This window comes from Oncorhynchus keta, chromosome 32 (genome assembly GCF_023373465.1).
Source record: "Oncorhynchus keta strain PuntledgeMale-10-30-2019 chromosome 32, Oket_V2, whole genome shotgun sequence".
NCBI lineage: Eukaryota > Metazoa > Chordata > Actinopteri > Salmoniformes > Salmonidae > Oncorhynchus > Oncorhynchus keta.
Window position 1 is genome coordinate 6275231 of NC_068452.1, and position 27984 is coordinate 6303214.

Here is a 27984-nt window from a genome sequence, read left to right on the forward strand (position 1 = left end):
AAATTGCAAAGAAATGTGAATTATATGCCTAACAAATGTCTTCCTTCCCCAATGGTATTATTGTACGCCAACGCATCGCACTCACTATAATGGATCCTTTGAGCATGAAAAGATAATTGACAGAGGAAACGTCTACTCCAGTCTCACTTTTTCTCAGAAACTGAGATTTGACTTACCCATTAAGCTATACTACACCATTGATAGAAAAACAATATGTTAGAGTGATGAGACTTTGCATGTTATGTGTGTGCGTGACTTTGCAGAATTCTTGCCAATACTTTCTTTTTGTACTAGAATTGTCACCGTCTGAACCCCGAACAGTGCCAAACACTAAAAGAAATTCACATAAAAACAACACACCCAAATATCCATTCAAACTACAACACTACTACTTTAGCAGGAGATGGAAAAGGGTAAGCTGGGTATTGTAGTTCACAGAATAAGAGATCAAATAATGCAGTGGTCTTTCAGTACCGAACACTTCCTGATTGGTAGCCCTTCCCATATTTGAGTATTTAAAAAATGGCAGATTTGTAATTGTTAAGCGCCTACATTGGAATGCAGTGGCAGTACTGTAACATGCTATACAAGACGTCAGAGCTCAGGTTCTCCACTTCACAATGCTGTATGGTATTCGAATGACAGCTGTTAGGGACTATGCAGGTATTGCACCGCCATTTCCTGGTTGCAAAACTTCAAATGGTTCACCTAATTTCAGTTTACATGACAAAACAAGAATGTGTAGTGTAGAAAATCCTTGTACCACCTATAGACCACTGAATTATATTTTCCATAACCAAAAATATTGTATTTTGTTTCAGTTGGTGTACAAAAACGAAAATAAAAGACAAAAATGTAACTTAATGGGAAGCATAGAAAATTCACCAAACAATGAATTTAGCACTATTGGTTTTATTGTTTGAGAAAAATAACACTGCATCAGCCATGGCAAAATGCATAAAATTGCAGGAAATTTGCTTGGGAGAGAGGTGCAATATGTAGCTTTGGACAACCCGACCAAATGTACAAAGAAATGTGCTATAGGTTTGTCATTCTCATTGAAAGCAAGTCTATGCATTCTCCCTAACTGCCTAGCTGTTATTTTGGTAATTGTTAGATCTCAAATATATTATTTTCAAATATATAGGTTCATTATCCTTTCTACACACTTTATATTTGGGTTTTAGTCATTGCATTTTACACTGAAAGCCTTCTTCCATCCAGAAAATGTATTTTATATATGGGTCAAAGACGAGACATGTAAATTTGGTGTCCGAAGGCCATTCATTTAACATAAAACATAAATATAAAATAAAACCACTCAACTCTTACCCTTCTTTTAACCCAGAAATATTTGTGCTGCAAACTACTAAATTAAGGGAGTTATTGAGCTCTAAAGTGTCAAAATGTCCTTCAGTGTAACTGTCCGGGTTAAAATTCTAATGACAAGGCTTTGAAAAATGTAGAAATTCATCCTAAAAATATAAATGAACACCCATGGCATAATTGTGTTAGTGTTTGCAACAATATATAGAATAATGGGCAACATACTCTATCTAAAAAATATTTAAAAACTTGAATAACTTTTGCGCTTCAATGTCATTCAGTATAACAAAGGTAAAAAGTAATTTGCGAATCATGATGCGAATCATGTGACATCACAAAGAAGACCCATTGAAGACCCTCTGTAGGATAAGGGTATAGCTAAAGACATTAGAACTGGTCGTCTAGTGTGTTCGGTACAGAGAGTAAAAAGAGCAGATTTCTGGGCGCGGAAAAATAGATTCAAGGCATAATGTACAGACAAGGGTATGGTAGGATGTGAGTACAGTGGAGGTAAACCTAGGCGTTGAGTGCCTCTAGAGGTTTTGCCTCTAGAGGCACCAATTAAGCCAGGTGAGGTCACCGCATGTGTGGGGAGTGGAACAAAAGGGCATATTGAGCAGGGCTGGAGGTTCTATGTTGAAATAAGACAGTAATCACTAACCAAAACAGCAATAGTGAAGGCATATTGAAATTAGGGACAGGCATGTGTAGCCAAGTGATCATAGGGTCCAGTGAGTAGCTAGGTGAGCTGGAGACAAGGCAATTCAGACGGCTAGCGGGTCGGGGCTAGCAGGCTAGCAGATGGGCCTCCGGGAGACGTCACAACGATAGAGCCTGTTGAAACCCCCTCGGACGGTTACGTTGGCAGACCAGTCGTGATGGATCGGCGGGGCTCCGTGTCGGCAGTTAAAGGGTCCAGGCCAATTGGCAAAATAGGTATTGTAGCTCAAGAATCGGCTGATGGACCTCTTCGGGTAGCCAGGAGATGGGCCTAGCTACGGGCTAACTGGTGCTTGCTTCGGGACAGAGACGTTAGCCAGGAGTAGCCACTCGGATAGCATCTAGCTAGCTGCAATGATCCGGTGTAAAGGTTCAGAGCTTGCTGAAGGAATCCGGAGATGTGGTAGATAAAAAGCAGTCCGATATACTCCGGGTTGATATCGCCCTGTGCAGACTGGCAGGAACTGACCTGGCTGAGGATGGCTGATGTCCGAGTTAACTGTAATGACCGCTAGCAGTGGCTAACTGACTACTAGCTAGTAAGCTGGCTAGCTTCTGATGGGGGTTCTGGTTCCAAAGTGAAAAAATAACAGATCCATACCACAATGGATGAGGCAGACTGCAGGAGAGTATGTTCAGTCTGTAATTGGAAATTGAGATTTAAAATATATAAGAAATATATTCAAGAAAACTGATGTCAGACTGCTACGCCATCTTGGATTATGTATCAATGTGATGAGGTGAGTAAATCTCTGAAATATTTCATGATTTCACCTTTTCACCCTCTAGTAACCAATGTAACAAAAACGCATGTCATTCAGTACAACACAGAAAACATACTTTTAATGTTATTTTTTATAAAAGCTATATTAAATATGAAAAGGATAATCTAGGTCAAGGTAATTATACTTTATATAGGTGGCCAAGGAACTGCCTGTTAAATATGTTTATGTATGAAATCCGTCCTTCAGTATCAGCACAACAAAAGTTTAATGATATACCACTATGTCATCCGTTATGCTGAAGGACAGTAGCTTTGTTATCCCATGTTTTCACTAGTTTACAACATTTAATCATGCAATTCATATTTACTTGTATGAATACTGAGTATTATCATTTGAAACTATTTTATAGTATTTTAAGGTATTTCAAGGCACATTTTCTTTATACTGTAGATGTAGTTGTCTAATAAGGAGAGGGCTGCACGGCACAGAAAAAAGATTCACACAGATCCAGTTGCTAGGAAGGAAAGACTAGCCAGAAGAAAAGCAAGGGATTGTTTTCATGGGTTCATGCTACTGTCTGCAACAGAATAGGATATAATAGGATATAAAGCTGGGTGGATAACACTTAACCTTAAAATGTACTATTACACTGTAGTTAATGTTTTATTGCACTGCAGTTAAGGTAAAACTGATGGATTATATTAGTTAATATAATATTATACACAATTATGGATTAAAAATGGATTATGAATTATATTAGTTAATAGCTGGGGCACTTTATGAAAAATCGAGACAGTACACTTTGAATTGAAGTAGTTTGATAGGCATTTTATGTAGCTATTTTGTGTAGGTATCTTGAAACTGCATTTGTGTACCTGTATTGAATAGAAATGTACCAGTTACAGTGTAACAATGCATAATTACAACATTAACTATCATGTAATAATCGTGTAATAATTGTGTAATAATGCAACGGAAAGTGTTTGCCGCAGGCTCAAATTATAGTAAAGTGATTACTCCCTGTTCACTTGTGACTGCACAGCCAGGCACGACTCCAACACCATCATTACATTTGCCGATGACACAACAGTGGTAGGCCTGATCACCGACAACCACGAGACAGCATATAGGGAGGTCTTCAGAGACCTGACCGTGTGGTGCCAGAACAACCTCTCCCTCAACATGATCAAGACAAAAAGAGACGATTGTGGACAACAGGAAAAGTAGGACCGAGCACGCTCCCATTCTCGTCGACGGAGCTGCAGTGGAGCAGCTTGAGAGAATCAAGTTCCTTGGCGTTCACATCAACAAACTAACATGGTCCAAGCACACCAACTGCTAGGCCTCCGACCGCAAGGCACTACAGAGGGTAGTGCGTACGACCCAGTGCACCACTGGGGCCAAGCTTCCTGCTATCCAGGACTTCTACACCAGGCGGTGTCAGAGGAAGTCCCTAAAAATGGTCAAAGACTCCAGCCACCCTATTTATAGACTGTTCTCTCTGCTATAGCACGGCAAGCGGTACCAGAGCGCCAAGTTTAGGTCCAAGAGGTTTCTAAACAGCTTCTACCCCCAAGCCATAAGACTCCTGAACACCGAGTCAAACGGCTACCCAGACTATTTGCATTGCCCCCTCCCCTCCACTGTCATCTATGCAAAGTCACTTTAATTAACTGTACACACTACCTCAACTAACCAATTCCCCCCCGCACATTGACTCTGTACCGGCATATATATTGTTATTTTTTACTGTTGCTCTTTAATTACTTTTTACATTTCTCTTATTCCTATTTGGTTTTTTTTTTTTATTTATACTGCATTGTTGGTTAGGGGCTCGTAAGTAAGCGTTTCACTGTACACCTGTTGTATTTGGCACCTGTGAATAATAACATTTGATTTGAATTGATTTGAAATAGTAACAAAACATGTCAGAGAGAAATGGAGAGGGAGTTGATTTAACTTTTAGACTTTGATTAAGTGTCATTGTATAGCCTACTATTAATAGACTACTAATAACGTTTAATGGATGTGGATCCTATTCTGTGCCCGTGTCAAAACTATTAAATGTTCATTTTTTAGCTATCAGAGAAGAAGCATGTCACTCCTGATCATCCACCGATCCATACAATGACACAATCTGATGCTGAAAAATATTGGGGGAAAAGTTGATTAAATCAGAGGCACCGCTGTGAAAAAAAATCTGAATAAATGAATGTGGTGATGAACTTCACGACAGTATCAACTGTGCAAGTACAACATGAACCTGCACCTCCAGAGCTGGAGCAACCACCTGAGTCATTGACTGCAGAACTCGAACAATCCCTTGAGCCTCAATCTCAAACACTGGAGCAACCACTTGCTTCCTCCACTCCAGAAAAAGTGAAAACGGTATCAACGCGTTGCAAGCGCCTGCAAAAGTAAAAATGATGTGATGTCATGAATTACTTTGAGAAAGATATCCAGGTGTTTTGTGATGACTTCAAGCAACACTGTTTTGCACAATGTTTATGGAATGTTTTTTTAATCAAATGCTTTGTTGGAAATGTTCAATGCTGATTTAATCCTACGTTAATTAAATTGTACCTCATGTGTCAGTTAACATATGCTGCATTGTAAAACCCCATGTTCTTTAAGTGTGGCATATGGGTAATTTCGCTCTCTCTCTAGTATGGAAGATATAAGTTCAGCTAGCCTACACATTTGAAACATCTTAATCTGTTTTTCACACAGTTTTATACCTTAAATTGCTCAAAGGAAAATACTATTGCTGCTACTAATAATAGGATCATTACTGTTATTGCTAAATGAATCACATTTAATCAAAATTTGTGGGCCGTAGTGATGTGTCATTAAGGATAACAAAATATTGTCATACAGTATAACACCAGTATTTTATATTAAAATACAATACCTTTTTTTGTTGACTCAGAGAGACAAAAACAAATCTCATAAGGATGAAGTGAAATATATTTTCCTACATTTTAGATTTTTTTCCGAGTGTAAGGCAGGACGTTTTGATACCCGTGACGCATAAAATGTGGTATTAAAAATAAAATAATGTACTTTTTTCTGGGTAGTTATATTTCTGCCAGTCTATGTATGGATATATAACCTTGTGATTATGAAAAATACTTAATAATTAGTGTTATGCTGAATGACATTTTACTAGGGTACATTCATATGAATCACAATAAAAATGAATTGTCTTTATTATTGAATATAACTAATATAATTGCATAGGTGACATTCCAATGAACATAAAAAAGCCTTGAAGGGAATTGTAATTGTTGTTTTATATTTTTGCTACTTTGAAAAACATAAGTCTTTGACCCATATAAACTCAGCAAAAAAAAAAAAAAGACTTTTTCAGGACCCAGTCTTTTCAAAGATAATTTGTAAAAATCTAAATAACTTCACAGATCTTCATTGTAAAGGGTTTGAACACGGTTTTCCATGCTTGTTCAATGAACCGTAAACATTTAATGAATATGCACCTGTGGAACGGTCGTTAACACACTAACAGCTTACAGAAGGTAGGCAATTAAGGTCACAGTTATAAAAACTTAGTACACTAAACAGGCCTTTCTACTGACTCTGAAAAACACCAAAAGAAAGATGCCCAGGGTCCCTGCTCATCTGCGTCAACGTGCCTTAGGCATGCTGCAAGGAGGCATGAGGACTGCAGATGTGGCCAGGGCAATGAATCCCGATGTCCGTACTGTGAAACACCTAAGACAGCGATACAGGGAGACAAGATGGAAAGCTGATCATCCTCGCAGTGGCAGACCACGTGTAACAGCACCAGCACAGGATCGGTACATCCGAACATCACACCTGCGGGACAGGCACAGGATGGCAACAACAACTGCCCGAGTTACATCAGGAACACACAATCCCTCCATTAGTTATCAGACTGTCTGCAATAGGCTGAGAGAGGCTGAACTGAGGGCGTGTAGGCCTGCTGTAAGGCAGACATCACCGGCAACAACGTCGCCTATGGGCACAAACCCACCGTCGCTGGACCAGACAGGACTGGCAAAAAGTGCTCTTCACTGACGAGTCACGGTTTTGTCTCACCAGGGGTGATGGTTGGATTAGCATTCATCGTCGAAGGAATGAGCGTTACACCGAGACCTTTACTCTGGAAGCGGGGTCGATTTGAAGGTGGAGGGTCCGTCATGGTCTGGGGCTGTGTGTCACAGCATCATCGGACTGAGCTTGTTGTCATTGCAGGTAATCTCAACACTGTGCATTACAGGAAAGACATCCTCCTCCTCCCTCATGTGGTACGCTTCCTGCAGGCTCATCCTGACATGACCCTCCAGCATGACAATGCCATCAGCCATACTGCCGTTCTGTGTGTGATTTCCTGCAAGACAGGAATGTCAGTGTTCTGCCATGGCCAGCGAAGAGCACGGATCTCAATTCCATTGAGCAGGTCTGTGATCTGTTGCGTCAGAGGGTGGGGTCTAGGGCCAATCCCCCCAGAAATGTCTGAATTTGCAGGTGCCTTGGTGAAAGAGTGGGGTAACATCTCACAGCAAGAACTGGCAAATCTGGTGCAGTCCATGAGCAGAGATGCACTGCAGTACTTAATGCAGCTGGTGGCCACACCAGATACTGACTGTTTGATTTGATTTTGACCCCCCCTTGTTCAGGGACTCATTCAATTTATGTTAGTCGCATGTCTGTGGAAATTGTTCAGTTTATTTCTCAGTTGTTGAATCTTATGTTCATACAAATATTTACACATTAAGTTTGCTGAAAATAAACACAGTTGACAGAGAGGATGTTTAAAATTATATATAAGGATCCCAATTTCGTTTAAAGGTTTTAATATTTAAAAGATCACACCCCTAATGACATCAAAACTGTATTTATTATCGTCCTCAACGTCTCATCTTTCAGAACACAGGTCCTCTCGGGGGACTTCTTCCATTAAACAGTGCATTCAGAAAGTATTCAGACCCCTTGACTTTTTCCACATTTGGTTACATTACAGCCTTATTTTAAAATGTATTAAATTGATCAGGGGAAAATAATAAAAATCTACACACTATCCCATTATGACAAAGCAAAAATAGTTTTAGACATTTTGGGAATAGGAAATTGCTCTGACATGCCCTCTAGTGGAGAAGGTAAGAACGGCAAAAAAATATAAGTCTTCTGTCAAGGAAAAGTTTATTTAAATGTTTTATTTTAGAGGCATAAGAAATGTGACCATGTGTAAATGAAAATGCATTATGCAGGAAATGTTGAAATTGATTAAATTGTTGGAAGTAAATGCTGGAATTAAACAACTATGCAAATGAGCAAAAGCTGTGTGCATTAAGGAAATAGACTCCTTGCACAAAAATAATAATCTCTCTAAAAAGCGCCTGTCTTGTTCAGTGTTTTAAGCAAACAAACGGCCAGGATATTCATTGAAGTTCACGGTATGCGTCTTAGCATTTCTAGTACAAATTGACAAGTATTGGCAAGAACTTGGGAAAGGTCTCACACATGCAGACACATGCAGACACATGCAGACACATGCAGACACATGCAGACACATGCAGACACATGCAGACACATGCAGACACATGCAGACAGGCATTTGTCGCTCGTATATGTTTTTTTCCTAAGGATGGCGTATAGGCTAATGGGTACCTTGCTGCTGTTATTTTTCACTGTCTTTTTTACTGTTGTTTTTATTACTTTACTTACCTATTGTTCACCTAATACATTTTTTGTACTGTTGGTTAGAGCCTGTAAGTAAGCATTTCACTGTTGTATTCGGCGCACGTGACAAAATAAACCTTGATTTGATTTGCAATGGCAGTTTCTGATAAAAAGTGAAAGACTGGAGAAATCATTTCCTTTTCTTTGTCAACTATCTTTTCATGCTCTCAGGATCCATTATAGTGGGATGCATTGGCGTACAATAATACCACTGGGGAAGGACATTAATAGGCATGGCATACCAAAAAAGTAGCATTACTCTTTGGTTGTGACAAACGGAGGTCTCAGTCATCACCATACAGCTCTTGGTATTTGTTGCAAGTATATTGGGTCTTGGCTAAATTTCAAACCCAACATATATTATCATGGCCACCTAAATCCGTTGTTCCCAATTAGCTCACTTGGCCACAACTTACCTGGTAAAATAAAACATGTAGATAATATTTATATAGCCAAGTACCAAATTGCTTAAGGATTTGATAGTCTTTGAGTAAAGCTATTGGATGGGTCATAACAAAGAATGATTTCCAATACCAGAAATATCCATTATCAGCCCTGTCTCGAGACTGCAGTGAAATCTGCCTCTCTATTTCTGTAGATCTACCTCTCTCCCTTCCATGCTGAAAGAGGCATGTGCTGCTTCTCTCCTTAGCTAATTGCATTCAGCGCCGCAGTGAGAAAAACAGACGAGAAAGCTCACTAAGACAGGCTTACCTCGGCTTCCAAACCTGCATAAAACGTACAAAGGGAAGAGAATGAAAGATGGGGATGAGATAGTTAGTGAGAATATAGAGAGGGAGAGAGATTCCTTGCTCACCAGAGCAGAAAATCATTACTGATAGAGCACTGGCTTCAAGGGATTTCCCCGATGTTCAGATAGAGAGTGGCTATGGTAATGGAGGGGGAAAGGAGAAGAGCAGAGATGGTGAGAAAACAGGAAAGGATGGAACAAGAGGGGATAAAAAGAAAGGGAAAGGTATGAGGGAGGAAAGGGGGGAAGGAGAGAGGAAAGGAGGAAGGAGTGGAGAAATGAGGAAGGAATAGGAAAGATGGGTGAGAAAGATCTGAGGAGGTTGGAAAGAAGGGGGGGATTCTTGAGGGACTCAACATGCTTATCGGATGGTTAGGAGCCAGTCGTGCCCTCGTGACTGTGAGGAGCTGAAAAGCACCATCTTCCTGTTGAATCTTTAAACAATACTTCTGTTCTGCTGCCAACTCCTTGACAGGTGACTGCCTCAATCTCATACCATCTGGGGATGGTGTGTGTTTTCGCTAAGGAAGCTAAGTTCTCACACTCATGCAAACACACATAACAGAAAAAGAAAAGTACACGCGTGTGTGTGTGTGTGCACGCTTTTGTGCATGCACGAGCGTGACCTTCGCTTCCCTCCTGAAAACTAAGCCTTTCCTGTCAACTCAAGTCGCTTCTTTTCATTATCTAGGATGTTGTGAGTGACAGTACACCTTCAAAGAGGCACCACACTGATCAATTCTGACTGAAAATGCGTCAGTTAACGAACTACTCATTCGCTCTGTCCTCACATCTCCTTAGTCAACAGGGGGGGGAAGGAGGAAACATGGGAGGGGGGAAGGAGGAAACATGGGAGGGGGGAAGGAGGAAACATGGGAGGGGGGAAGGAGGAAACATGGGAGGGGGGAAGGAGGAAACATGGGAGGGGGGAAGGAGGAAACATGAGAGGGGGGAAGGAGGAAACATGTGAGGGGGGAAGGAGGAAACATGAGAGGGGGGAAGGAGGAAACATGGGAGGGGGGAAGGAGGAAACATGGGAGGGGGAAGGAGGAAACATGGGAGGGGGGAAGGAGGAAACATGGGAGGGTGTAACACACAGTATAATGTAAATGTAGCTGTTGTTCTTCTCTGTGGTGACTTCACAGTGGGGAAGTAAACTCGCATGTTCAATCAATCAAATGCATTTAGAGGGAACTGCTTCTCCAATGCCATGGTGACGTTGGCTAGGGAAGCACAGAAACACCTCGTCGGGTCTAACGGTCGTCATGTGCTGAACTGCGCACGGGCAGGCTGTCAAATCAAAAGCACTCCTTCGATTTGAAGTTGTTTTTGACGAAAACGGAAACCTGTCCGTTTGTCACCTTCACAGGGTTGTAGAAATAACATGTTCAACGACGTAAGACATCGGCTCGAATCTAGATTGTGCCTTTAGAGATATAGAAAATGAACATCACGAAGAATCGTTGACTTACCCTACTTGGTCTGTTTGGCGAGCGTTCCCCGGAAGTCTCACAATGTTGCGCCTCCGGGTTTCGAAACTCTGTGGCAAGGGTTAATCGTTGGCTTTTCTACAGAAATGTTTTGTGATCGACTAGGAATTCCTTGAAGATCGACTAGTCGATCGGTTGGTGGCAACAGCAATAGAATTGATAAAATGCGGAGATGCATTCAAAACGGCAGTGCATTTTAGCCCAGGGTTTTCTCGGCAGTCTGAGGAAGTTCCAAAGTATTCTAAGGTACTCCAAGGTAGAGGCAGTTTGGAACTCAGTAGTGAGTGTCCAACCGAGGACGGATTTTTACACGGTTCAGCACTCGATGGTGTCATTCTGGAAGCTTGTGTGGCCTACAACTGTTGTTGCTCCTAGACGTTTCCACTTCACAATAACAGCACTTGACGTTAACCAGGGGCAGAAATTTGACAAACTGACTGGAGATTGGCATGGCTGTGTGCTCGATTTTATACACCCAAATTTAAAAGTGGTCGTCCACATAATTTTGTGTATATAGTGTACCTTTTAGTAGGATGATTTGCAGACAAACAAATAAATGGGTAATCAACACTCGGTCAACAATATAGCCTAACATATGTGCACCTTGTTCCTTGCTCCTGTAGTAAACTCCAGTCTAAACATATTTAAGTTCATTTCATTTTAAGTAACTGCCATGTGATTCCCCGCCAATGAGACCACACGTAGGTGCACTTGAACTCTCACGCCCAACTAGGAGAGGCAGGCTACTAAAGTTAACGCAACGAGTGTGTGAAAAATGCAAAAAATGTGTGTTTTTAATACAACGAGTAGACTAAGCCACACGAAGGAGAAAGACAACCATTTCCAAATAATCTGCTGGACAACCAAAAAAGTTTCATCCCAAAGTCGTCTGTCTGACCCCATGCTCCGGCTAGCAGCATGGAAAATGCAAACCTCGCCGCAGTTCTCTCTGTTGAGACACGCGGGATACCCGGAGGACTTGCTGGATCCGACGGAGATCAATGCAGCTCTCTGCTTTAAGGTACAGTGCCTTCTGAAAGTATTCACGCCCCTTGACTTTTTTGTTGGTACAGCCTGAATTTAAAATGCATTAAATTAAGATTTTGTCACTGGCCTAAACACAACACCCCATAACGCCAAAGTGGAATTATGTTTTTAGACATTTTTACAAATGAATAAATGAAGAGCTGGAATGTCAAAGTATTTGAAAGTATTTAACCCCTTTGCACTGGAGTAAAGATTTGCTTAATAAGTCACGTAAAAAGTTGCATGGACAGATTATTTTTTTTAATGACGACTTAATCTCTGTACCCCACACATACATTTGATTATCTCTAAGGTCCCTCAGTCGAGCAGGGAATTTAAATACAGATTCAACCATAGAGTCCTGGGAGGTTTTCCAAAGTCTCACATAGAAGGGCACCTATTGGTAGATGGGTCAACATTTAAAAAAGCAGACTCTGAATATCCCTTTGAGCATGGTGAAGTTATTAGTTGCACTTTGGATGGTGTATCAACACAACCAGTCACTACAAAGACACAGGCGTCCTTTCCTAACTCAGTTGCCGGAGAGGAAGGAAACCGCTCAGGGATTTCACCATGAGGCCAGTGGTGACTTTAAAACAGTTACAGTTGAATGGTTGTGATAGAAGAAAACTGAGGACGGTTCAACAACATTGTAGTTACTCCACAATACTAAAAGACAGAGTGAAGAGGAGGTAGCCTGTATAGAAACAAAATATTCCAAAACATGCATCCTGTTTGGAACATGCATCCTGTTTGGAACATGCATCCTGTTTGGAACATGCATCCTGTTTGGAACATGCATCCTGTTTGCAATAAGGCACTAGAATTGCAAAAACATGTGTCAAAGAAATTAACTTTTCGTCCTGAATACAAATGTTGCGTTTGGGGCAACAACAACACAACACATCACTGAGTACCACTCTCAATATTTTCAAGCATGGTGGTGGCTGCATAATGTCATAGGTATGCTTGTCATCGGGCAAGGACTAGGGAGTTTTTTAGGATAAAAAGAAACTAAATACAGCTATAAGCACATGCAAAATCCTAGATGAAAACCTGGTTCTGTCTGCTTTCCAACAGACGCTGGGAGAAAAATGGACCTTTAAGCAGAACAAAACCTAAAACGCAAGGCAAACTCTGCACAGGTGTTAGACAACGTTGAATCTTCCTGAGTGGCTTATTTACAGATTTGACTTAAATCAGCTTGAAAATCTACGGCAAGACTTTATTTCTGCATTTATTTTCAATAAATTGCTGGCTCACCCGCTCTTTCTCTTTGCTAATGATGTGAGAGTGTGTTCAGTATTCAGTCTATTGCATGTAGAATATCCTAGCCTATTCATTGATGATATGCTCTACTTTACTGAAGTTGCAAATCAAATCAAATTTATTTATATAGCCCTTCGTACATCAGCTGATATCTCAAAGTGCTGTACAGAAACCCAGCCTAAAACCCCAAACAGCAAGCAATGCAGGTGTAGAAGCACGGTGGCTAGGAAAAACTCCCTAGAAAGGCCAAAACCTAGGAAGAAACCTAGAGAGGAACCAGGCTATGTGGGGTGGCCAGTCCTCTTCTTGCTGTGCCGGGTGGAGATTATAACAGAACATGGCCAAGATGTTCAAATGTTCATAAATGACCAGCATGGTCGAATAATAACAAGGCAGAACAGTTTAAACTGGAGCAAGACATTGCAAGCTAAGAAATTGCAGAAATACAGCAGCTTTTGATTGCTGATAGATGGGCCTAGTGCACGGTTCTGACTGTCTGCCTGGTGGCCAACCGGTCTATACTGTGCCCCTCCCCTCTCTCTCTCTCTGTCCCTCGCTATGAAAGACAGTGTTTGCGTTCCAGGTAGTGTGGCAACTAATCAGTCTATTCATTTAAAAAATACTGAATCTTAGGAATCGATTCCTAGTGGAAGATGTGTTTTCTTTCTTCTAAATGGTGTTGGCAAGTCATGTTATTTAACACATTTTAAAGTACTTTGTTTTTTAGGTGTGAGAGATCTGCGCGCAGGCAGCAGGCAGGCCGCACACAGACAGCGTTTTACCCTGGGTTGTCCTGAACACAATGAGCCTGTTTGTTGTTTATTATAATAACCAAATATAACCTATAAACAGCTGAATGTAGAGAGAAAGCGTTTTTTTTTTCACATTAAACCCTGCTCAAGCACGCACACACAAACGTGCATGCCTGTGTATATGTGCACGTTTGTGTGCCAGCCTCTGTGTGTGTGTGCACTTGCTTGTGTGAGTATGTCAGACCTTCCTTAGTGAAAACACACATGATGCCCAGGTGGCAGGGTTGGCATGAGGAGTGTGCTCAGAAGGAGCAGCAGAACAGGAGTGTTCTATAAACATTCAGCAGGAAGATGCAGCTACTCAGCTACAGTCACACGAGGCCATATGATGCTCCCAACCTTCTGATGAGCAAATGGCTATGGGAAGATTTCTCTCCCCGTTCTGCTGACAAGTATCGTTTCCCCCCGCTCTCCGCTCATACAGGAATATGAGGCTTAGTGCTCTAAGTTGGTTTTTTAAAAAGCAGACATTTTATTCTTATTTGTTTCATTGATCAAAAGGGTGCTGCAGCACCCCTCAGCACCCCTACTTCCAGCGGCTGTGGATAAGCATGCGGACTCCATCAAGCATAACAATCCTCCTTTCCCCCCTTTCCTTATTTAACCCTTCTCTCTTCTCCCCCCTTTTCCTTCCTCCTCAGAACCTTCTTCATCCTTCCTTCTTGTCCGCTTCTCTCGTCTCCACTACTTTCCTCTCCCCTTCCCGCCTTTCCTCTCTTCTTTCCTGCCTCACACCTTTCCTTTTATCCCCCCTTTTACACTCTTCTCCGACCTCCATTAACAGGGAAATCGGAAATGATTTTCTTGCTCTGGTAAGCAAGGAAGCCCTCGCTCTGCATCTCTCCTTCTCCCTATGTTCATTCGCTCTCTCCCTCTCATCCCCCTTCCCTCTTTCGTTCACTTTCCTCTGTGTCATTTTTCTGTAGGTTTGGAAGCAGAGGCCTTGGCGTCTTGGTGAGCCTTCGTCTGTTTTTTTCCCCCCACTCCTTTTCTCACTCCGGGCTGAATGCAATTAGCTAAGGAGAGAAGCACGCCTCTTTCAGCATGGAGGGTAGACCGGGTGAGAGTGAGCGAGAGGCAGATTTCACTGCAGCCTCAAGGGCTGATGATAGATATTTATAGAATTGGAAAACATCTGTTATGACCAATCCGATGACCTTTACTCGAAGACTATCAAATCCTGAAGCAATTAGACTTGGCTATATAAATATTATCTACAGTTAAATTACTTCATCACTAACCTTTATTTTTACCAGACCAGTTTAATGTTGACACTGGGAATTCCATGCCTATAAAACGTACTATTGTACACCAATGCATCCCACTATAACGGATCCTTTGAGCATGAAAATAGTTGATACAGAAGAGGAAATGGCTACTCCAGTCTTTCACTCAGTTTCCTCATAAACTGCCATTTTTAGTAGCCATTAGCCTACACTTCATCCTTTGATTGAAAAACCGTGAGTGGCGCGTGTCTGTACATCATGTGTGCACCACCTGAGACCACCTGAGACCAATCTATTCCTGATTGTTAATCCAACAAAGTCCAGAAATGGCTGTTTTTAAAGTCATTCATATTAATGACACTACAGAGACCTCATTAAACTGAAGGTCAAAATAGGGCCCCCATAGGTCTCTGGTCTGAAGTACTCCACTATATAGGGACTATGGTGCCATTTGGGACCCGGCGTAAGTCTTATATGTTGACCTTCAGTAATAATAGAATATCGAAATCCAGTGTGTTATTGACAAAAAAATAATTGCTTTTTAAATGTCCTTTGAGTACATCTTGAAGTTTGCCCGTCCTCCTCACCCAACATATCTCAGCGTCATCAGTCAATGATATTTACAAAGGGCTCACAACCTGCTAAAGCATTTATGATGTTAGAATCTGGCAAACAGTGCTTTGCAAATACAATGTCTACTCTGAAATGCTTCACAAACTGGCATGACCTTGTCATTTCTAAAGAGTCAAATGAAGAACAGCAACTTACCAGAATAACAATTTATTCTATCAATCGGACATTGTGACAGCCATTTTGGATCGAGGAACTCCAATTTCACATGAGAATTTATCTTTCGGACAAGTTGGGCAGAAAGCTCAAATCACTCATTTATATTCTTCTTGTATGACCATTTTTTTTACTTGCCCGAACCAGCAGACAAGTGTTAACGTCAAGGCCTGTATATGATATATTCATGTCTATATACACACCGTAAAGCTTCAATTAAACCCAGTCTCAAATAGCCGCCCGTCCCTTTTCAGCAAATAAACACGGGGTCTAAATTAAATTGTTTATGAGGTTACCATGGACACAGCTCTGATATTCCCATGGTCATTAAACTTTATTATTATTTTTCATCTGTCATCGTCGCTAGCCATGGCACGACCAAACTCAGAGCAAAAACAAGTGAGAGAATGGCGAAGTCAAAATGTCAAGGTTCAGTGTTTGTCTGTGGATCAGACGAGGGCGAGACTGCTGGGTGGATCAGACGAGGGCGAGACTGCTGGGTGGATCAGACGAGGGCGAGACTGCTGGGTGGATCAGACGAGGGCGAGACTGCTGGGTGGATCAGACGAGGGCGAGACTGCTAGGTGAGGGGAGGCGCTGGTTGTGTTCAGTGATGGAAGCAAATAAACGCCTGGGCTATTAATTTAAGTTGTATGGTATACCAGACATTCAATCTAACATGAAAGGGCCTGGCGTACATGTTGCCACTCCTAAAGAGCTTTCATCCAGCAGTGTCCCTCCACCACCCAAATGCAGAGGCCTCTTTCCCCCCCCTGCTGCATGGCTTCCCTCTGTGCAGAGGTCACCACAGTCCAGTACCCCTTGGATATTAAAAATGACAAGGCACGGAAAGAGTACAAAGAAAAGCTTCTCATGGACAATCCAGAGACACGTTTTGCTGACTGCTACAAAAATGGGAAAGTAAGCAACCTAATCTTCCACACAGACCATCCCTGGGCATGGCACACACCTATAAGAGCACACTACCCCTCTTTTAAGAGGGTATTGGCAGAGGGTGGTTCAAATCAGAATAGTGGAAACCGAGGACCCTGAGACGCCCTCTGTCAACCTGTAGGAGATGGAACAGTGGTGTTGCAGGGCAGAGTCATACATTTCCAAAAGGACTTCCACAGAATCACAGTGAGAGCACAGCAGGAGAAGATTTCTCTCGGTGACGACTCCCCCACCTCGAGCGAGTCTGATCATACCTCTTCAAACTGTCCTGCAGACGAGGATAGTCCCCCCCACCCAGCACTAAACACACCCAGGTCCCACAACTGCACTGCTCCTCCATCACTGAGAGGGATACATTCACTGAGCTTGAGAGAGACATGGTGGAGCTCAGAGAGCTAGTCCACTCTCTCCAGACACACAAAACAGGCCAGCACAACCCTCCATCACACACAAAGTACCCAGAGGGCTGAAGGTGGAGATGGACTGCTGTCCGAGAAAGCTGGCTGCACTCCGGTCTGAGGTGAGAGAACTTGGAGGAGGAGGCGCGAGGAACACATGGCACAGCTCACAGCACTGCAGGAGGAGGTGAGAAAGCAAGAGTTGTGACAATCAACCACTCATGAGAGAGAGAGCTAGCCATCCTCCCAGAGAAGCCAATGGAACAGCCAACTTCAGACCTCAACCACAGCCTTAACGCCACAGCAGGACAGACAAGGCAGGATCCACCAACACAGCAGACTCCCCCTCCTGGTACCAGACCCCACCAGATAGCTCTCCTGAGAATAACCCCACTGAGGACACACGGAACCCAGAGATTGCGCTCCTCATTGACTCAAATGGGAAATGCATTGATGAGAGGAAACTTTGTCCAAAACACCAAGTGGCTAAACTCTGGTGTCCGAACACTCGGGGTACCCTGGAGAGGCTGTCAGAGGACCGACTAGGGTCCCCAGCCACATCATAATACACACAGGCACAAACGACCTGAGAGCGAGGCAGGAAAGGGTGGCCACAGCACTCGAGGGAGTGATTGAAAAAGCATGTTCCACTTTCCCCAACGCACAAGTGGTTATTGCCACCCTGCTACCAGAACAATAAGTTTATCCTGCCACCATACAGCGGGTGAACGCAAGCATTTCCCGGGACTGTGCCTCAAAATCAAATGGCAGCAGTCCTCATCTTTCCCAGGACCCTGAAGAACGTCACCCTCAACCGCCGCCCCAGCATCTCACACAGGAGCAACAGAAAAACAGAAAAACGGACACCCACTCGGACCAGCGATGAACAGACCTGAGCGCGGGAGCTTCTTGTTTTAGTTTCTGTCTGTCGGCTGGAAGCAACAGAATGGAGTCGTGGTCAGCTTTTCCGAAAGGAGGGCGGGGGGCGGCTTGATATGCGTCGCGGAAGTTAGATTAACAATGATCCAGGGTTTTACCAGCCCTGGTAGCACAATCAATATGCTGATAGAATTTAGGGAGTCTTGTTTTCAGATTAGCCTTGTTAAAATCCCCAGCTACAATGAATGCAGCCTCAGGATATGTGGTTTCCAGTTTACATAGAGTCAAATAAAGTTTGTTCAGGGCCATCGATGTGTCTGCTTGGGGGGGATATATACGGCTATGATTATAATCGAAGAGAATTCCCTCGGTAGATAAATACCAGAACCGGACAAGAACCTGACACTCTTAACACACAGTGGGCAAACACCTACCTGGAGGTGACATTCCCTCCCAAATATGCCCCCCTAGAAACAACTAGAAAAAAACAACATAAACAAATCAAACCTCCTGCAGCTGTCTCATGTCGTGTCAGTACATAGTCAATGGTAGGTGTCAGAGGGGACTCTTACGGTAGGTACACCTACAGATCATCCCTTGGCAGTAGTACTGTAGATTACTTCATCACTGACCTCAAGCCAGAGTCTCTCAGAGAGTTCACAGTCAGCCCACTGACACCCCTATCAGATCACAGCAAAACCACAGTCTACTAGAACAAGAGCAATACTCAATCATGAGGCATCAAAGCCAAATGAACTGCATAATATCAAGAAATTTGACAACCACCTGAAAGGAAGCGATTCCCAAACTTTCCATAACAAAGCCATCACCTACAGAGAGCCGAACCTGGAGAAGAGTCCCCTAAGCAAGCTGGTCCTGGGGCTCTGTTCGCAAACACAAACAGAGCCCCAGGCAGCAACACAATTAGACCCAACCAAATCATGAGAAAACAAAAAGATTATACGACACATTGGAAAGGGCAAACTAGAACGCTATTTGACCCAGAACAGAGCACACAGTTGCAGAATACTTGACCACTGACTGACCCAACATCATGAAAAGCTTTGACTACGTACAGTCTCAGTACTCATAGCCTTGCTATTGAGAGAGGCCCCCGTAGGCAGACCTGGCTCTCAAGAGAAGACAGGCTTTGTGCTCACTGCCCACAAAATGAGGTGTGAAAACTGAGCTGCACTTCCTTACCCCTTCCTGTGCCAAATGTATGATCATATTTGAGACACATATTTCCCTCGGATTACACAGACCCACAAAGAATTCAAAAACAAGTCCAATCTTGATAAACTCCCATACATATTGGGTTAAATACCACGGTGTGCCATCACAGCAGCGAGATGTGACCTGTTGCCACAAGAAAAGGGCAACAAGTGAAGAACAAACCCTATTGTAAATACAACCCATATTTACTGGGTTATTTACTATATTGTTGTGCCCTACGACCCTAATCGTCACTCAATCATTACATAAATGATACATCATACAGATGGCCGTGTGTGTGTGGGCACGCATGGTAAAGTGACAGGGGATCTTTAGAGGTGATGAAATCACCTGTGGTTGGTAAGCAAGACTCCCCTCAGTGTGATCTACATACTAAAATCAGCTGTACCACACAGAGACAGCACAAGACGCAGAAAATACAACAGAATATGGAAGGATATCCACTTACATTAGTATGTCAAATGAAGGCCATACCAATATATTCCCCCGAAGTACACTATGTTCAAATATGTTCAAAACTAATGACGCATCAATGCTTTAGAGAGCAGGGATGTCTACTAATGACCATACTTGTGGAAAATATATCTAAATACTTTATTTGGCATACTAATATCAATATCATTGAACAAGGAAAGTACGCCGCTTAGACAGGGTGTCTGGGAATAAGGAGTTTTAAGTTGGAGTGATCCATCTTTTGGCTGGTCCACTGTGGCTCTTACCAGCGCAGGGCGATCTTGATGGGCGTGGTGAGGCAGGAGGTGAAGAGGTCAGCGGGGAGGTCAGGGTTCATGGGCAGTAGCTCTGAGGCCTCGCAGGCAGCCAGCTGGATACAGTTCTTCATGGAGGGGGGGAGAGGCATCTGGGCCAGGGGGTGGTTGGGGTTAATGGCTGCCACCTGGAAGAGGACAGAAAGACTTGGATTAGAGATTAGGCTAATAGAGGGACAGGCAATACAGAGACACAGGTCAAACAGATGAGCTGCACAGACGGACACAAGCGATGCTATCCCCGTCGGAATAAAATAGGAGTTCTCATTCAAAAATCTAATAAAAAAAGGTCCAGACAAACAGAGAACACCCGGGCATAATAGAGACAATATGTAATACTGAACTCGCGCATTAGACCCCCCCCCCTCCCCTCCCAGCTCTGACTTTGCTGATAGCTACTTTATTGAGGGAAGATGTACTCACTGTGCCTGTTGTTCCACCTAGCTTTCTTAAGATGAATGCACGAAAATGTAAGTCACTCTGGATAGGAGCCCTGCTAACTGACTCAAATGTAAATAAAGTCAAAGAGTGAAAAAGAGAGGTAAAGGGAAAGAGACATAACAGTAGACAGAACAGAGAAGGGAAAAAAAACCACAAAAAAACAGAGATGGTAACACCGAGCAAGAGAAAGAGGACCAGATGAAAGAACAAGAAGAGAACCAGCAGAAAAGAGAAGAGACAGCTAATAGGCCAGAGGGATGTGCAGGTCAGAGAGAGGGAGTGAAAACCTTTAGGACATTGGATCCTCTCACTCCTCTATAAACTTCTGCTATCACCCGGTAATGAGATGTGGAAGAGAGCTTTTGGAGTTCAGGGTGGCGGAGGTGTCCGATAGCATAGTGTATTCTGAACAAACAGCCTCTGGAGCAGATACTGGATAATGTGATATTATCATTCTGGGGAGCTGGACCCGCCTGTACAATGCCATGAATACAAAGGTGTGAGAGAGCATGTGTGTTTGTGTGTGGAATGGACAGGTGTGTGTGTACGTTTGTGCCTGAGTGTATGTGCGTGCGTATGTGTGTGTCTACTCCTGGTATGGGTGTACAGTTCCATCCAGACCTGGTTTGATGTCAGTCTGCCTCTAGGCAGCTTGTGGAGGTGAGCTCCATTTTTCATTTGACGACCTCGGAGTGCTCCCTTCCCCTCCTCACCCAGGGCTGTTTGGCCACGGACTCCCCGGGCTTATAAATACTTCAGACTTATGACTGAAGCGCTTGTACTTTCGAGCTTCAAATGTGTGAGTTCTGCCATAATTCTACAATTCTGGCTCAGCCTAAATCTTCTAATGACCAACAACACGTGACGTGCGGCCGAGTTTCAGGCAAGGATCTGGAGATTTTGCACTGATGACATAGCCGATGCATATGATAGAATGCAATACAATTTTAAGCACTTTGTCCGTCTAGCCTTATGATAGCTAGCGTCACGGTAGACGGATGGTACCGCGTGCTGAAGAGTGGGACTTTTCATTGCACACAGGAGATTGAGATTTACCTGCCACTCCTAGTATCATTACATCCGTGAGAGAACAGGGAAATAACTGCTTTAAAGTGGTAAAAACACTTGTTTTTATAGCTGGCTAGAATTGCTGTGCAGAAAGGAAGTGAAAGGTCTTCTTCAAAGTGTCAACCATAAACACTTACATACAGCGCAGTAGACCAGGGACACATGCCCGGTTGATCAGGCTGTCCTCACATCTCCTTGGCTATAGGGAGAAAAGGGAATGTGCGACACTCACACGGCACTCACACGGCACTCACACTGCACTCACACTGCACTCACACTGCACTCACACTGCACTCACACTGCACTCACACTGCACTCACACTGCACTGACACAATCTGGAAAAAGTGAGGTGAAAATAGCTCAATTCTCCTCACAACTCCTCAACATCTGATGCAAGGCTTGGTAAACCTAGGCTTATTTTTGATTTATTAACGCCTCTTAGGCCAGAGTGCAGACGATGGAAGGCTGGTCATGTTTTTTTTAAGGGCTAGCAGGTAAACAGACACACTGAAACGCAACCAGACAGACAGACCAGCATTTTCTCCAGATTTTCCCCCTTCGGTGATGTGCAAATTCAACACTCCAAAACATGAAAAGGCATGAAAAGTAAGGTGTGTGTGTGTGTGTGCGTGTGTGTGTGTGAGATTCAGTGTGTTGTATGATTACACATCTCAGTTCAGGGTGCAACAGAGCTATGGGCAGAAGAGCCTTCCTCTCTAATTGTAGCTTATTATAATGAGGAGACTCCAGAGAAAGGAAACTAAATGTAGGACCTGCAAGCTAGCTAACATCTCAGTGTGACGTCCACGTGAGTCTTCATTGCTTTTTAGATACACACTCATAAAATAGCACTACGAAACCTACAGCTCCGCTCAGACCTGTCTGGATTAATAGGGACGCGTGTGTGTGTGTGTGTGTGTGTGTGTGTGTGTGTGTGTGTGTGTGTGTGTGTGTGTGTGTGTGTGTGTGTGTGTGTGTGTGTTGGCGTATGAACACTGTGCATGTCAGTGTCTCGTACGATTACATCTTCTCGTCACTCCTTAATGATGAAATGGGGAATGTTACGCTCACCAACGCAGCACGGATGTTTTAACTCCTCTGTAATGCATGGCGATGGATCAACGATGGTGGAACAATATTGTTACACAAATCATTTGGGATATTGTGATACGGGTAAACAACACACCTCATGGTAAATACCACATGACTGCCTAAACCGTCTGCTTTTCGGTAATTAGCATATTAACATATTAGCATATCGTAATCTCATAAATTTGCATTACAATCATGGAAGGATTTTATTTTCATCACACTGGGGTATGTAAAAAAAAATTAATAAAAAATGATTGGCGCACACTAATTCACCGAACTAATCGGGGGGGGAGTATACACGTGCACAGAAACACACACACAGACAGAGCAAGGAGACAACAAGCACACACTGAAGTGTGCATTGACTGAGAACAGACAAATGCGCGACAATCAGACGCCATCCCCCCAAAAAGAAAGAGCACGGACACACAGTCATTTCCACGCAGCAGGTGATGATGCGGTGAGCATCATACTGCTGACTCCATACAGTAAGTTCTGAAATATTTAGCAGGAAGCAGACTGCACATAACAGAGCACTCAGACACCAAGCCCCTGACTGAAGGTTGCAAGTCTGTTAGAGAGAGGAGAGAGAGAGAGGCCTACCCATCCTTCCACACCACTCCCCTATTTCCCGGTAAAAAAATAAAATGATCAAGTCTGTTCCTGTGTGTGTGTGTGTGTGTGTGCATGAACTAGGGCCACCCTCTTCGTGCACTCTGCTGCAGAGCGTTATGCTGTAGCAGAAACAGGGAGGGAGAGGGACTCCCTGCCTTGGTACCGTCATGCATCTTTAATAGTCTTCCGGAACTACCTCCCTCCCCGTCTCTCCACCTGTCTCCTTCCTCTACCGCCCTCATCCTATTTCAATATTCCTCTTTCATCTATCCCCCCCTCTCTTTTCTCTCCCTCCCAACTGCCATTCATCCTTCCATCCCCCTCCTCCAACTCTCTCTCGTTCTCCATCACTCCCCCATCCCTCTCTTCCTGTTGCTGTGCAGGTGGGGGAGATGTGCACTAAGGTGTAAAGTGGAGCCCTTTTGCTTTCCGCCAGTTGATATTTGTTGTTGAATAAGGTTTGTTCAAAATGTCACTTATTTTTATTGAAGACAAAGACAGTTATTTTTTCAAATGTTTTGCCCTTTTTCACCCCAATTTCATGGTATCCAATTGATAGTGTTGTCTCATCGCGGCGACTTCCTCACGGAATTGGGAGAGGCGAAGGTCCGAGAGCCATGCGTCCTCCGAAACACAACCCAGCCAAGCCACACCGCTTCTTGACCGAATGCCTGCTTAACCCGGAAGCCAGCCGCACCAATGTGTCACTGTACACCTGGCGACCGTGTCAGTGTGCACTGCGCCGGGCCCGCCACATGAGTCGCTAGTGCGCGATGGGACAAGGACATCGCAGCCGGCTGCGACAGAGCCTGGGCTCGAACCCAGAATCTCTAGTGGCACAGCTAGAACTGCGATGAAGTGCCTTAGACCACTGCGCCACTCGGGAGGCCCAAAAGACAGTTCCGTTATGGCACATTAAATTCCATTCAATCACATGGCCCATATTGCAATATATCATCCAGAAGGCGAGGTCAGTACAAGTGCATCAAAGCTGGGAACGAGAGACTGAAAAACAGCTTCCATTTCAAGGCCATCAGACTGTTAAATAGCCATCACTAGCAAATTAGAGGCTGCTGCCCTATATATACTAGGAATCATTGGTCACTTTAATAATATTTACACATTTTGCATTACTCTTGTCATATGCATATACTGTATTCTATCCTATTCTACTGTATCTTAGTTTTTGCCGCTCTGACATTGCTCGCCCAAATATTTATATATTCTTAATTCCATTCCTTTAGATGCCTGTATTGTGTGTAATTGTTTGACATTACTTGTTAGATATTACTGCATTGTTGGAGCTAGAACACAAGCATTTCGCTACACCCACAATAACATCAGCTAAACCACGTGTACGCAACAAATACAATTTGATTTGACAACAGTTCCAGCTGGCTGGAGCTAAGAGCTTTAGCCCATAGTGACCCAAAGAGAACCTAGTGGCCAATTACACCAAGACTTTTTAACAGCTGAGGAGCAAACACTACTCTATCCCTCTCCCTTGCCCTTTCGCTCTGTCCCTCTCTTTCGCTCTTCCTTCCTTGCCCGCCCCCCTCGCTCTACCGCCTATCACACGCTGACAGCTTTAAGTGTTATTGATGGGCCACTGGGCCTCGTCTCTCTCCTCTGTCTTTCCATCTCTACATCCCTCTATCGGGCCGTGACCCCTGCTATCTTAGCCTGGTAAGAGTTGGACATATACACCACCGGTCAAACGTTTCAGAACACGTACTCATTCAAGGGTTTATTTTTACTTTTTCTACATTGTTGAATAATAATGAAGACATCAAAATTATGAAATAACACAAATGGAATCAGGTAGTGAGCGGAGAAAAAAAAGTGTTAATCAAAAAATAATCTTGAGATTCTTCAAAACAGCCACCCTTTGCCTTGATAACAGCTTTGCACACTCTTGGCATTCTCTCAACCAGGTTCATGAGGTAGTCACCTGGAATGCATTTCAATTAACAGGTGTGCCTTCTTAAAAGTTCATTTGTGGAACTTCTTTCCTTCTTAATTGCGTTTGAGCCAATCAGTTGTGTTGTGTCTCAACATCAACTGTTCAGAGGAGAATCAGGCCTCCATGGTCGAATTGCTGCAAAGAAACCACTACTAATGGACACCAATAAGAAGAAGATACTTGCATGTGCCAAGAAACATGAGCAATGGACATTAGACCGGTGGACATTTGTCCTTCAGTCTGGAGTCCAAATGAGATATTTATGGTTCCAACCTCCGTGTCTTTGTGAGACGCGTTGTGGGTGAACGGATGATCTCTGCATGTGTATTTCCCATCGTGAAGCATGGAGGAGGAGGTGTGACGGTGTGGGGGTGCTTTGCTGGTGACACTGTCTGTGATTTATTTAGAATTCAAGGCCCACTTAACCAGCATAGCTACCACAGCATTCTGACGCGATACGCCATCCCATTGGGCTTAGTGGGACTATCATTTGTTGACCCAACACACCTCCAGGCTGTGTAAGGGCTATTTTACCAAGGAGAGTGACCAAGGAGAGTGATGAGTGCTGCACCACAATCACCCGACCTCAACCCAATTGAGATGGTTTGGGATGAGTTGGACCACAGAGTGAAGGAAAAGCAGCCAACAAGTGCTCAGCATATGTGGGAACTCCTTCTTTCCAACGAGACTGTTGGAAAAGCTATCCTGGTTGAGAGAATGCCAAGAGTGTGCAAAGCTGTTATCAAGGCAAAGGGTGGCTATTTGAAAAATCTCAAATATAAAATATATTTTAATTTGTTGAACACTTTTTTTGGTTACTATATGATTCCATTTGTGTTATTTTATAGTTTGGATGTCTTCACTATTATTCTACAAAATAGTAAATAAAGAAAAACCCTTGAATAAGTAGGTGTTCTAAAACGTAGAGTAAATAGAAGAGTTTGAGGGAGCAGGGCAGAGGGAGCCTGAATGGGTGGATGGTGAGAGGAGAAAAGCTGTGTTGCAGGTATTGAACTTAGCGTGACTGCACAGTGAAGGATGAGTCTCCTCTCACAATCTGTCCGTCTTATTCTCAGTCTCTCTTGACTTCATTGGAACACTTTCGTCCTTCGCCATCCCTTCCTCTCCCACTTCTCTTTTCCCTACATCCCCCCTTTGTATTGCTCGCCCTCTTCTCCCCCCTCTCTCTGCATCTCATCATCCCTCCCGGTCCTTCTCTCGCTCGCCCTCTTTCTCTTTCTGCTGTATTCCATATAATCTGAAGTGCGTTCAATCTCCACCATGAATAATTTAACTGTGTGTTGTAAATTCACTTGAGATGCCACGACCGGTAAGAAGAAAACAGTGGAATAAAGGGGATAGAGGGATGGTAGGGGGGGGGGGGTGGAGATCCTGACCAAACCAAAACACTAATCATTAATTCATTTAGCTCCAGCTGCCTATTCGCAGGCTGGGATCAGAGAGGAGATTGTGAAACGCTTCTTCCATTCAAAAGGTTTAGCTGGCTTGCCATTCGGAATTCAACGCGCATTATACACACGCATACCTTGGTCTCGCTGCGGGAGTGGTTGTGTGTGTATTGGGGAACTCTGTGTGTGTGTGTGTGTGTGTGTGTGTGTGTGTGTGTGTGTGTGTGTGTGTGTGTGTGTGTGTGTGTGTGTGTGTGTGTGTGTGTGTGTGTGTGTGTGTGTGTGTGTGTGTGTGTGTGTGTGTGTGTGTGTGTGTGTGCGTGCGTGCGTGTGCGTGTGCGTGTGTGTGTGTGTGTATTCATAAAGTATTCAGACCCCTTAACTTTTCCCATATTTTGTTACATTACAGCCTTATTCTGAAATGGATTAAACTGTATAAATGTATAAATGAAATAAGACATTTACATAAGTATTCAGACCTTTTACTCTGTACTTTGTTGAAGCACCTTTGGCAGTGATTACAGCCTCAAGTCTTCTTGGGTATGACGCTAAAAGCTCGGCACACCTGTATTTGGGGAGTTTCTCCCATTCTTCTCTGCAGATCCTCTCAGGCTCTTTCAGGTTGGATGGGGAGGTGTTACTGCACAGCTATTTTAAGGTCTCTCCAGAGATGTTCGATTGGGTTCAAGTCTAGGTTCTGGCTGGGCCACTCAAGGACATTCAGAGACTTGTCATGAAGCCACTCCTGCATTGTCTTGGCTGTGTGCTTAGGGTCGTTGTCCTGTTGGAAGGTGAACCTTCACCTCAGTATGAGGTCCTGAGCGCTCTGGAGCAGAATTTCATCAAGGATCTCGGTACTTTAAAATAAAATATAAAATCCTTCAATCCTGACTAATCCCTGCTGTTGAAAAACATCCCCACAGCATGATGTTGCCACCATCATGCTTCACCGTAGGGGTGGTGCCAGGTTTCCTCCAGACTTGATGCTTGGTATTCAGGCCAAAGAGTTCAATCTTGGTTTCATCACACCAGAGAATCTTGTTTCTCATGGTCTGAGTCCTTTAGGTGGCTTTTGGCAAACTCCAAGTGGGCTGTCATGTGCCTTTTACCGAGGAGTGGCTTCCGTCTGGCCACTGTCATAAAGGCGTGATTGGTGGAGTGCTGCAGGGATGGTTGTCCTTATGGAAGGTTCTCCCATCTCCACAGAGGAACTCTGGAGCTCTGTCAGTGACTATCGGTTTCTGGGTCACCTCCCTGACTAAGGCCTTTCTCCCTCGATTGCTCAGTTTGGCCGGGTGTCCAGCTCTAG

At 43.6% G+C, this 27984-nt stretch overlaps 1 protein-coding gene across 7 annotated transcripts in view; it reads right to left on the reverse strand.

The window, feature by feature from the left end:
* The window catches only part of LOC118364938 (regulatory-associated protein of mTOR), a 213873-nt gene that overhangs the window by 109757 nt on the left and 76132 nt on the right, over window positions 1-27984 (reverse strand). For all 7 annotated transcript variants that reach the window (XM_052490562.1, XM_052490559.1, XM_052490558.1 and 4 more), the window contains exon 7: window positions 20039-20214. In XM_052490562.1, coding sequence (XP_052346522.1) covers window positions 20039-20214 — 176 coding nt within the window. The remainder of the gene's footprint in view (window positions 1-20038; window positions 20215-27984) is intronic.